This window comes from Rhinatrema bivittatum, chromosome 1 (genome assembly GCF_901001135.1).
Source record: "Rhinatrema bivittatum chromosome 1, aRhiBiv1.1, whole genome shotgun sequence".
Taxonomy (NCBI): Eukaryota; Metazoa; Chordata; class Amphibia; order Gymnophiona; family Rhinatrematidae; genus Rhinatrema; species Rhinatrema bivittatum.
The window spans coordinates 623,073,373-623,086,234 of record NC_042615.1 but is presented as its reverse complement, the minus strand read 5'-3'; the positions used below and the strand labels follow the sequence as shown (position 1 = coordinate 623,086,234).

Here is a 12,862-nt window from a genome sequence, read left to right as displayed (position 1 = left end):
GATTAATTTTTACATTTCTCAGCACGTTTGAAGTCTTTGTCTCACTGACTCATTGACCATCCTGCATCAGACCAAGTAGGTGTTCTAACATATCCAACTCCACCTATGTTAAAGATGTTGCACATTTCTGAAAGGGCTGTTTGTCATATATTGCCTTAGGTTATCAACCAGTCAATCGCCGGCATCTAGCAAATCCTGTTTCCCTGAAGAAGGATCGTCTTCTGAAACATTGCAGTGTCGGACAGCTCACGGACAGCATAAGATTCTCTATGCATAAAGCCCGGCACGACCTGATTATAAACCACAGGACTGGTAATATAAAACACAAATCGTCCTAAGTGGACTTTTTTCACCTATGCGATATGATAGCTTCTAAGAAAGAATCATTAACTCTGGGTTATCAATGATTAAAAAGCCCTAGCGCCTTCTAGAGCTGCATACTTAAGCTTGTAGCCCCTAGTGGCACCATATGAGGTTTCCCTAGAGCTTTCACAAACATTCCCCTTTTTCGCCTTGAGCTGGATTTTATGTATTTTAAAACCAATGTGGCAATTCAACAAGTACAAACATATAAATCAATAAATAAAATGGGCCTCAAACAATGAGATCAGAAAACTGCTTTGTTACTTTTCAAACCATTTTTTTTTCTGCTTTACAATCAAAGGCTCATACTGGATGTATTTATTGTGATGAGCAAACCTACTATATGAACATGACTCTTATCGTACCTTTCATTTTCACTTGAGCATTAAACATATTTGGTTTATTGATGGAAGCTTTGAAACTGAATAACTGAAATAGAGAAATATACAGAAATAGTGCAAGTTTTACTGTGAATGCTTAGAAAAGCTCAGCCTAAACTTCAAATGAACAGAGTTTTAAAAAAAAACATCTGGCATGTTGGGGACAAAGTCTGTCTACAAACACTCCCCAATGTTTTTAAAAAAATTCAAATGTGCAAGAGATGTGATTAGCATTTATATTACTCATTCCTGCCATTCAAATTCTGCCAGTATCATATAAAATCTTCCTAAAATTAATAATAAGCACGAATACCTTTATTTGTATCTGTGTCTACAATGCTGATTTTGTAATGCATGAAATAAAGCGAAAAAATAATGAGCTCTGTTTTCAAAAGCATTTCTATCATTTGGGAGTGATTTTGAAACCGTGCATAAAATTAGCCAGCAGATATGCACACAAGTTGCACCAAGTTTCAAAGCAGGCTTACGTGCTTGAGTCAGCTTTGCAAATTATCCCACCAGTTCTACCCACATACAATTATACCTGCTATGTGCAGAAATGTTTCAGGAAAATGTGTGTGTACATTTCTTAAAATCTACAAGTTTGCAGAGACGTGCAAAGCCCTCCCCCTCTTCTCCAAGGGACATTGCTACTCAGTACGGGTAAACTTATACACATATTTAACTGTACATTGGGAGGGCAGTTTTTACAAAGCCCATTCCTATGGGTAAAAACACAGTATTACCCATAGCAATGAGTTTGAAGACTACCATTTTTGTGTCTATGCCAAAACTGTTTTGAAAGCAGGGCCCAGAGGTCATCAATAAATTGTTATCAGACTGGAATGACTATCCATAATATCTGAAATATTTTTATAGCTGCAGGTTGTCCTGTTTTCCAACTGTATGATGCAATAAAGGAATAAATAAATACATTTGTAGCTCCAGAACATTAGCGATACTGCTTCTTATTTTGCCCTAGTACACTGTTCAGAAAATAGCACTACAGAATAAAATGGTAGCAGTCTATGAAAGAGCGTTTTTGGTTATTATTAAAATACTGTATATAAACTGTTAAAGGTACAGTAAGGCATTCTCAACATAAGCTGGCGGATCATTCACTTTCATAATCACCTGACCCCATGCTTCAGTTTCTATTAGTATTCAGAGGAATGTTTTTGCATATAAACTTGTGATACTATAGTTTTGTAAACAGTTTTTATATATCATGGATAAAAAGCTAAATGTTTCAAATGTTATTTTAAGAAAACTGGAATCAGTTCCAAACAATATGAAAATCAAGTCAAATAAAATATTTCAAACAGTATACTCTCTTCTAAGATAATTGCTTTAGTCATAACATAAATTAAACGCTATACATTTTAAACATCACCTACTATGTAGACACCCTGCAAATGCATATAGAGTGTATATATATGAAGTAATATTTGCCCATTTTCACAGTTCACTTGTTGGTATGGTGCCGAGTGTCACTGTACCCTTTGCATGCCATGTAGGCCATCGTACTATTTTGAGAAGCAGTCACATGCATTGAAGTCGGGATCACCAGCTGATGCAAGCTGCTGCCCCTCCAGGTAGAACTGCCACCAAGGCCATGCTTAGAGCGACGCGTTAGCTGGTGCATGAAATGATAGACCTCAACCCAAATAGAAGAGCAGATGGGGGGAAACCTAGGACCCCTTTTTCTGTGCATCTTCCGATTCCTGAGTGGGTCCCTCTTCAGGATCATTTTCCTGAACTGGAGACTGGTTGCGACTTGGCTTATTGCTATCATGGCTGCTGTGACTGCCAGCGCTTCCAAGGCGAGTAGATGCTACAACAGCTTTCACTGCAGCCTGATGAGAACAAAGAAACATTAGGCTTGTTAGAAGAAAAAGAAATGGCCTTTGCTTACATTAGGAGTTCATTATCTTAAGGTTTTACTTTAATTTAATGTTGCATGCACTATATCAAGTAGGTTAATCTATTTAATAATGCAGGCTCGGAAATTGCAGGAAGTGGGTTTTTGGAATACATTTTTTTCATCTTGCTGAAGTACAAATATTTTTAAAGGTAGTTGTTCAATAGGGTTCCTATTGAACCCTATTTCAATACATTTCAGTCCGCATAAATCCAGCTGATTCTCAAACACACACAGCCTGTGTACAGTGTTTAAATATCAGCTTATGTCGCTAAAAGTACATGTGTACACTAAAAGGTGTTATATGCTGGCATAATGTATATGCATTAGCGATATGCTAACTACATTTTTAAACTTTTAAAGAACCATACCTAGTTTCCCATCCTGCACTCAAACTCTCCCAGAATACCTTTTTTTTTAATGTGGCTAAAAGAAGCTGTAGAAGTATGCACAGATTTTCAGGCGACTGAAAATCCATCAGCACAGATTCAACATATCTACCACATCACTGCCTATTCTGCTTGCAAACATCATGGATCAGCTTTTGAAAATGTACTCCATTTTCTCCCTTTGGGCAGCCAGTATAGCCCTGTGGATTCAGCTAACAATACTTGAAACAAGTCAAAGTCCCATATCCACATTTTCATTATGAAACCTAGAGCAAGTTATCTAGCTCTCTTTTGATTCAATTTAGATTATAATCTTCTGCAACATGTTCTTTTTAACCATGTGAAGTGTCGTGTACAGTACTGTTAGCATTCATAGAAATATACAAGAAGTTCCAACCAGAACAAAAGGAGCCTGCTTTCTGGGCCACACCTAATGCATGCATCTGCAAATCCATGCATATGCCTGTCAGTGTCCTCCTCATGTCCTGAACATTCGGTGTGAATAGGGCACCAAACAAAAAGTTATTAAGGAGATATGCACACACAGACATAGCGATCTAATAAATAGCAAATAGGACCTTTCAAAAATGATATGCTTGGGAGTATTAGATTACAAGTACGTACATACAGGCCAGTCGTTAAAATAGTTTTGAAAGATCTCCCATTATTTCAGGCAAATATACTTTAAATTATGAAGTTAGTAGACCAGAGCCTTTGAATTACATAGCCAGATCAACAGACTCAAAAACCAAAGCTGTTGTGCGTCCCGGCCGCGTACGTGCCGCGACCAGGCCTGCTCGTCTCGTGCTGCCTTCCACAAGTGCTGGCCTGGCTGCTGCCACCAATTCCCGACGTCCCTGTCGCTCACCACAGCCTTCCTCAGCGTCCTCATCCCTGCAGGCCTCGCAGCGGAGCTACCAACGGGGCTCTGCGTCTTCGGCCGCCTTGGCTCCGCTCCTAGATGCGCGCCAGTTTTTGAAAGGGGCGAGCATGGGAAAACCAAGGGAGGTGCATTTGGATGACATCACAAGAGCCCTGTATATAAGGCAGGACTCAAACCCCAGATCCCTGCCTTGGCAATTAGGTTGACATCGTTGGTGTGCTAGTTTGCCTTTGTATTCCAGTGTTCTCCTGTTCCAGTGTCTCTGTGTTCCTGTGTCTTCCGTTCCCAGTGGCTCCGTGTGTTCCTGTAGCCTTCTCAGGTAGTACCTCTTCAGACTGATCTTTGGTACTGACCTCTGCCTACCTGACCATTCTCTTACGTGCCGCCTGGAACCGACCCTCATGTGCCTTGACTATGCCCGGACAGATTCTGGTATTGACCCCTGATTTGACTGACTTCTCCTGGACTGATACTCTGGCTCTGACCCTTACGCTTCACTCGGTCACTCTCTTCTGGCCTACTTACTGTGACCATTCAACCAACATTCTTGGAAACTAACCGTGGCTTCCACTTGGCTAGATCCACAGGCGCTACCTGTCTCGCTCAGAGAATCTTCCTGAACTGTTGCCTCCCTGAGGTCTCCGGATCTTCCATTTCTGGTCTAGCTCATCTACTCTGCATCAGCCATGCATTCTTGCTTGTGGTGGGCACACCCCTCCACTACCTCTCCAGGAGACCACCAGAGACCCACCTGTCCAGGTGATCCGGGTACCCAAGGGCTCAACCTGCGGAAACCCCGGACTGTTATTGGTGAAGCTCCAGCTAGCCTCTGTCTCCTTATGTGCTCTGCCTCCTGGTGGCAGGTGCTCTCTGGGTCCGACCAGAGGGCCGTACCAATTGTGCAACAGGCCAAGGGTCCACCTCCAGCACAACAAAAGCAGGATGCAGTTGATTGGCTTGGAGTTGTTGAGCAGAATCATACCTAATTTCTTTATATTAACCACAGCACATTTAAAAATACAGAAGCAATATCAACTACAAAAAACCCCTATCCTATAGATGATATCTGCTTATTCTTCTGTGTGGAAAATTTATGATGTGATTATACTACTTTTATTCACTTAATGTATATGTGAATGAAAACTTATAAATAAAGAATTTTAAAAAACCCGCAACCTTCAATTTATTTATTTTTATCAAAATGAAATTAATAAAAACAGAAAATAAACATAGTAAGAAATTGAAATCAGAGTGAGAATCCAGGAATTGGAATACAAACAGTGGGAAAATGTATAAATTAGGCTGAGAAAGCTAATAAAAAAGAGATGATCAATGAGTTTAGAAAAAGAAAGGCAAACAATGAATGGTAGGGAGTTATACAAAGAAGAAGGATGGAACCAGGCATAGAAAGGACAGTGGTCAGCACATACAAGCATAAGCAGCTTCCTGGACAGACTGGATGGCCCATTTGATCTTTATCTGCCATCACTGCTATGTCATTGCTAAGAGACAGAAGGGATTGGACATGGAACACTCAAGAGGAAATATTCACGCTAATTAAACTGAAAAAATCAGAAGATATTGAAGAACTAGTAGCCAAATAGAATTTGGGAGCCTTAGTCAGTAGCATCTTAGCTTCCAGTGAAGAGGTGGGGTAAGCAGGTGATATTGATGGTATTGAGTGTTGCGGTCCTGGCCGCGAGCACTGCGACCAGGCCCTTACCTCCTTGTTCCCGGACCTGCTCCCGCCTCCGGAGCCCTGGCTTGCGGCCTGTTTGGCGGAGTCCCCGTTGGGGCTGCGCCGCCGCGAAGGTGCCTGAGGATGCCCTGCTCCTAGGCGTGCGCGCGCGCGCCACTTGGGCGCCTTTCTAGCCCGTTTCCTGCCAGTGGTGACTCCACCCAGTTCCTGACGTCAGACGCCGCGGCCTTGATAAGCCGGCCGCGGTCATCCAGCCCTTGCCTTGCAACGGGTTAGCTTCCCGGTTTCCTGTTGCACTGTGCCCCGGAGTGACTCGCTTGGCTTTGTCGCTCCGTTCCTGCTACAGTACCTGCTTGGTTCCTGCCTGCTTGCTACAGTACCTGCTTGGTTCCTGCCTGCCAGCTACAGTACCTGCTTGGTTCCTGTTTACCTGCTACAGTACCTGCCTGGTTCCAGTACCCGAGTCCTGCTACTGTTCCAGCCTGGTTCCAGTACCCGAGTCTTGCTACAGCTCCTGCCTGGTTCCAGTACCTGAGCCCTGCTACAGTTCCTGCCTGGTTCCAGTACCCGAATCCTGCTACAGTTCCTGCCTGGTTCCAGTACCCGAGTCTCGCTACAGTTCCTGCCTGGTTCCAGAACCCGAACCCAGTTACAGTATCACTACTATCCTAGTCTGGTTCCAGTTACCCGTCCTGATCCACGACCCGCATAAGTCCCAGTGGCCGGGCCCCTACGGGCTCCTCCCAGGGGGGCTTCGGCTTCCAAGAGTGAAGCCACCTAAGTCCCAGCGGTTGGGCTCCTACGGGCTCCTCCCGGGGGAGTACCAGCTTCCAGGGTGAAGAGCATCTACGTCTTGTCTGAACATCTGCCTCCCGGCCTGCTATTCATTAGAGACATTGACCATCTATTTCCAGACTCCAGCAGGTCGGCCCAAGGGTCCACTAAACTGAGACTCCCACAACATTGAGTGCAACCCTTAGGAAAAGCAGGCAGAGTTGACGGAAAAATTGTTCTTGAAAATCAGTCTGCCTTTACTGGGTTTCCTCAGAATTTCCATGCAAGTAGCAGGATGAATCAAAATACATTGTGGATATCGCTGCCACTCTAGCATGCTGTCATACCACAGACTTTACACTTTGGGGGTCTTGCTGGCACTCTCCCTTGCTGCAATACCACTGTGCGATGGAATGTATAGGAAACTCCCTCATTCTACCTTAATGGACTGGGCACAGCTATCCCACCTGGTCCCCCTTAAGAGAGAGAGCTACAGAGAATCTTGGGTAAAGGGAGAAGCCCTTCCCTAGAGTATACGACCTCAAGCCCTAGAAGGGTTAGATGGGCCCCAGGGAGCTGACGGAGTCCCAGCATACGCCAAGACCTGTTGTGTCTAAGGTTGGTAGAGACTCTGTTTAAAGACTGTGCATTGCCTGAGGTTAAGGTGAACTGCCTGCAGTATTTGATTTCAGTTTGCACTACCTGTTTTGAAATACCTGAAGTAAAGCTCTGCTGCCATTTTGTTTTCCACTGTAAATAAAAGTGCACTTAAGCCACAACCAGCATCTACTTGTGGTTTCCTCTGGCTGTTCCCGAACCACTCACCACTCGAGCTACACATCCTGATGTACCACCTTGGAGGACATGCTGCCATACCTCAGGCACTACACATTTGGTGGCTTCCTACTACTCTGCCTTGCTGCCATATTCCAGATGTACATGTTAGGAGTTTTGCTGCCCCTACCTTGCTGCTTTACCCTATTGCTATATCTTGGGGGTCTTGCTGCCACCTTGTCTTACTGCCATATCCTTGATAATGCCACCTTGGCAGGTTTGTTGTCACTATTGCTGCAAGACTTTATACTTTGTAGGTTTTGCTGCCACTCTGCCTTGTTGCCTTACCCTTTATGCTATACTTTGGGGATTTTTACTGCCACTCAGTCTTACTGCTATAACCTAGACTCTACACCTTAGGGTTTTGATGTCACTTTGCTATGTTGCTGTACTCATTTTCCCCACACCTTCTGGGTCTTTCTGCCACTCAGTATTATTACCATACACAAGATTCTATGGGTGGGTGACCTCATTGTGCCTGAGGGTGCCTTTATGGTTTTTCATGCGACCTTTGTTGCTTTATTTCCCCTTCTTGGTGCCTTAGGATGTTCATGCCACTTTTGGTGCCACTTTTCCCCTCTTGTGCTGCCTTCGAAGATACATGCCACTGTTGTTGGAGCCCTCTTTTGCAGTCTTGATGTATTCTTGCCACTTTTGCCACTGATTTGCTCTTCTCACAGTGCTTTGGAGAACTCCTGCTACTACTGATACCCTTTAGTTCCTTTACGGAACTATTCATGCCACTTTTGGTGCCAATTTGTTTTCATTTGAAACAAACCAAACAAATGGAGATATCGTATGAAACAACCAACCAAAATAAAAAATTTGCATCTGCAAATCCCTATTATCCAATAGCATATGTTATCTGACTCTATAGTCCTTGTTGTGAGATGGGATCATAATCAGCTTGATAGATGCTATCCATGTATTTTTATGTTTTATTTTGTTCCAGCTTGTTGATGACTTCAAATTCTGGTGCATATCCATAGTGTTGCTGCGGCAGTTCTGTCCTGGATAAGAAATCTGCAACATAGATTTCTGTTCCCGTTGTGTAGGCAACATCCAGGTGTAGCATTATAGCCACAGGAGCATAAATTGTAGTTGTTTTGGAGCCGACAGCAATGATTTTTTAAAAACAACCTCAAGAGGTTTGTGATCAGACTCTATATGTATTTGATTATTACTTTAAATATCTGATATTCTCTGTTTTCCCAAAGTTGGTGTCAAGGCAGATTACAATAAATTTAAATGATGATATGCATTAGAAAAGCTTAAAGTCAAATCAGAATTTGCAATTAATGTAGCATTGGGATCCAGCATAAGAAAACACATTTGTGAACAGTTTCTAGTCTCAGTTTTGTATGTACTGTTTTCCTCATATATTGGTCAAATTCCTCACAAGTGAATACAATTGCTAGACAATCTTTTTCAATCTGTACAAATTTCCATTCAGCTGGATAAGGATCTGAAAGTGAAAAATTATTGGCTGTGCTTTTTGTAGAACTGCTGCTCCAAGTCCAGTGTCACTAGCATCATACTGTATGGTTTTATTGTATACATCATAGATTTCAGTACAGGTTGCTTGGTGACTGTGGTGACATGCCTGTTTCTGGTCCACCAAGGGGGCACCTTAGTAGTCTTGATTCTGTGCAGGAGACTTATAGAAGTCAATATTCAAAAGCCATTTAGACAGATTACTGAAAAGTTATATGTCTAAATGGCAAAATGGCGATATTCATTGCCATTTGTGGCTATATTCTAGCCATGTAATGATGTAAACATAAAATGTAATACAAAATGTAACATAAAATATAAACATAATGCATACAATGTAAACAATTTTTAACAGTTCAAAAGGTATGATCTAATTAGATGTGTGATTTGAATATTTATTTGATAACAAACTTTGTTGGGCTCTCCATACACTTTTTTGACAAGATTTCATTCATTAGTACTGGCTGTGGTAAATATCAGGATTTCCAGCTTGAAATCCTTAGTTAAGTTATGCTAACTGCTTTCATAAGGATTGAGACTGTGCTTTCAGGCCTAGCTAGGAACAGCTAAAGACAGAGGTACTTAAAATGATGTATCTACAGCATGTTAGACAATGTGTATATATATATATATATATATATATATATATATATATACATACACATATATTCTTCAGTAGCAAAAGCCTAACCTTATTTGGTGGGTGTAACAAGGCATTTCCTATAGCAAAAGATGATACCATGAAGGGGTAAAGAAACTATTAACTGGCGTCATATCATGCTTTGGAATCCCAGAGACAATTCAAATTGATAAGGATACACATTTTACAGGAAAGGTGATGCAAGAACTGTGAAAGGTGTTGGGATAAAACTTTAATGTACATTTAATTAAGTCCTGAAGAATAAATTGGCTAAAAATATTTATGAGACTTCTTTGAATTGATTGTCTGCTCTTGCATTTGTTCTCATGAGAATGCCTGTGTCTTCTATGCCTAGTCTCCCAGCTGACATGAACTTTGCTCAAGGTGAACTGATTAGGCCTTTTGTTTCACAGCTGAACCTGCGCAGAGTCCTTCTATCCAATTTCTTCCCGACATCCCACCTGGTGACTTTGTCTATTATAAAGTGTTCCAGAAAAGAAAACCTGCTTATGGCCTTAGTGGAAAGGCCCTTACCAAGTGCTATTGGTTATCCACGTAGTCTTAAAGTAGCAGAGAAATGATCATTGACTGCATACCAGTCACTGCAAAAAGTCTTGGAGCCAGAGCCACAGATCTTAGTTACAGGAAGCTGTTGTGTTTTGGACAATGAAGCGTGGGCCCTTGGTTGTTCTAAGAGATGGCACCTCCCACAGGTTGCAGGGTGGAAAAGGCAGTTCCACAGTCTCACCAGGTCCCAAGAGGGAGATGGGTCCAGTAGTGGTCCACGAAGCGGGGTAGGCCGAGAACCCAAGCTTAGATGGAGAAGCCCATAGATCTGGTAGTGGTCCGCAGTGCAGGGTAGGCTGAGGATCTATGGAGAGAGAGATGAGACAATGCAGAGACAGAGCAGGAGCAGCAGTACTCACTCTGATGCTGGTAGTTGTAGCAGAAAGGAACCCCCGAGGAGTGGAGGACCCAGACGAACAAGATCCCCGAGGAGTGGGTACCTTAGGCGTCCTAGTTGGTAGGAGGTAACCCTGGAGGGTAACGAGGAGTGAGGTAAGGCCCCTGTGAAGCGGGTACCTAAGTCATCCTGGAGCGAGAGTATTCAGAGCAGGAGCATCTGGTAACGTGGAGAGATCAGCATGGAGGATTGCTTGCTAACTCGTAGAAGGAATCGTGAGCGGAGATTAAATACCAGAGCTAGTGACGTCATGCGGTGGGGATGCCCCCGAGGTTCCCGACATGATGCATGTATAGGACGGGACTGCGCGCGCACACCTGCCCTAGGTGACTCCTGGAGAAAGATGGCGAACGCAATTTCCCATGACAGACCGGGGTTGCCAGAGGGTACGGTGAGGAGAAGCGGAGGCAGCCATCTTCCCGAAATGAACTGAGTCAGGTAGAAAAAAGGTAAGCAATAGAGGGCGCAGCCGTCTGCGACCGACGGGCGCAACTGTACCCCCCCTTCCAAGGGCCCCCCCCCCCCAATGGGGTTTCGGCTTCCGAGGATGAGACTGATGGAAGCGACTGAGCATGTCTTTATCCACGATATTGGCCATGGGCTCCCAGGAGTTCTCCTCCGGTCCGTAACCTTTCCAAGAGATAGGGTACTCCCATTGTTTACCTCTCTTGTGTACATCCAGGATGTCATCAACGGTATATGCAATATCTTCTTCTGCATCAAGCTGTGTTGGTTCCCGAGCTTTGCTGGAAAATTCAGACAATATGAGAGGTTTCAGAAGAGTCACGTGAAAGGCATTATGAATCTTCATAGATGGCGGAAGCCTTGTAGGTCAAATTCCCAAGACATCGGAAGACAGCAAAAGGTCTGACATACCGAGGAGCAAAACATGCAGAGGGCAGCTTTAGGCGGAGGAACTTTGTACTAAGCTATACTTTGTCCCCAGGCTGAAATTGGGGAGCCTTCCTGTGGTGAGCATCGTAAGTCTTCTCCCGCCTTGAGAAGTAGATCCTTAGTCTGTTTCCACAATTGTTGCAATTCCATTGCAGTGGCTTGAGCTGCTGGAGATGTCACGAAGAGTGGCAGAGGTAACGGGGGTAATGGTTGGCGGCCATACACCACTTGAAAGGGTGTTGATCCTGTGGCAGCAGCTGGATGTGAGTTTAGGGCAAATTCGGCCCAAGGAAGTGATTCTGCCCAGTCACTTTGTCTAGTATTCACATATGAGCATAAGAATTGTTTGAGCGTCCGATTCATTCACTCTGTTTGGCCATTGGACTGCGGGTGATAGGCCGAGGTCAGATCCAATTCGATGTTGAACTTCCAACACAGAGCTCTCCAGAAGTTTGCAGTAAACTGGATACCTTTATCAGCCAGAATGTGTTTGGGCATGCCGTGGAGTCGAAAGTTGTGCTTCATGAGTAATTTAGCTAGTTCAGCAGCGGATGGTAATCCTGGCAGGGACACAAAATGTACCATTTTCGAAAACCAATCGACGGTCACCCAGATCGTATTGTTTCCGGCAGAAGGGGGTAAGTCCACTACGAAGTCAGTCGTGATGTGCGTCCAAAGTTCCTTTGGTACAGGTAGAGGTTGGAGAAGACCCCAGGGACATCCGGCAGGAGGTTTTTGTCTAGCACAGGTGGCACAAGAAGCCACATAGGCTTGGACATTGGTCTTCATGGTAGGCCACCAATAGAACCGTTGGAGCATAGCTAATGTACGTTCTTGCCTGGGGTGGCCGGCCAGATGGAGTCATGTGCCCACTTTAGTAATTTCTTCCTCATTCCCAGTGGCACCACTGTCTTTACAGCAGGGACGGCGTGAGTGGCTGCCAGCACCACCTTCTCCGGACTGATGATATGACGAGGCTCATCGGGTACGTCCAAAGTAGAGAAGGAGAGCAAAAGAGCATCTGCTCTAATATTCTTTTCTGCAAGATGGTATTTCAGTAAAAAGTCAAAGCAATTGAAAAAGAACAACCACCTCGCTTGATGATGATTAAGGCGTTGAGCGAGTCATAGATATTCCAAATTTTTATGATCGGTATACACCGTTATTTGGTGCTGTGCACCTTCCAGCCATGGACGCCATTCTTCAAAGGCCAGTTTTATAGGTAACAATTCTTTATCTCTGATTCCATAATTCTTCTTGGCGGGAGAGAAACGTTGTGAGAAGAAAGAGCAGGGATGGAGAACATTGGCATCACTATATTGGCTTAGTACTGCTTCCACTCCGACGTCGGAGGCATCAACCTCGACGATGAAAGGATGCTGAGGACTAGGATAACGAAGACAAGGCTTGGTTTGGAAGGCTTCTTTGAGAGTTTGGAAAGCTGCAACAGCCTCAACAGACCATTGAGATGGATCAGCCCCTTTTCTAGTCATGGCCATGAGTGGTGCTGTTAAAGTGGAGTAGTGCTTGATGAAGGTACGGTAATAGTTTGTAAAGCCAAGGAAACAACGTAAGGCTTTTAAGCCATTGGGTTGAGGCCAATCTTGAATGCTTTTCAGCTTTTGAG

General features: G+C 43.9%; 1 protein-coding gene across 2 annotated transcripts in view; it reads right to left on the bottom strand.

Annotated features, from left to right (window-relative positions):
- Window positions 1-517: 517 nt before the first annotated feature.
- Window positions 518-12,862, bottom strand: part of CAMK4 (calcium/calmodulin dependent protein kinase IV) — a 618,142-nt gene continuing 605,797 nt past the window's right edge. For both annotated transcript variants that reach the window (XM_029571711.1, XM_029571716.1), the window contains one exon: window positions 518-2,599. In XM_029571711.1, coding sequence (XP_029427571.1) covers window positions 2,435-2,599 — 165 coding nt within the window. In that variant the 3' untranslated portion in view covers window positions 518-2,434. The remainder of the gene's footprint in view (window positions 2,600-12,862) is intronic.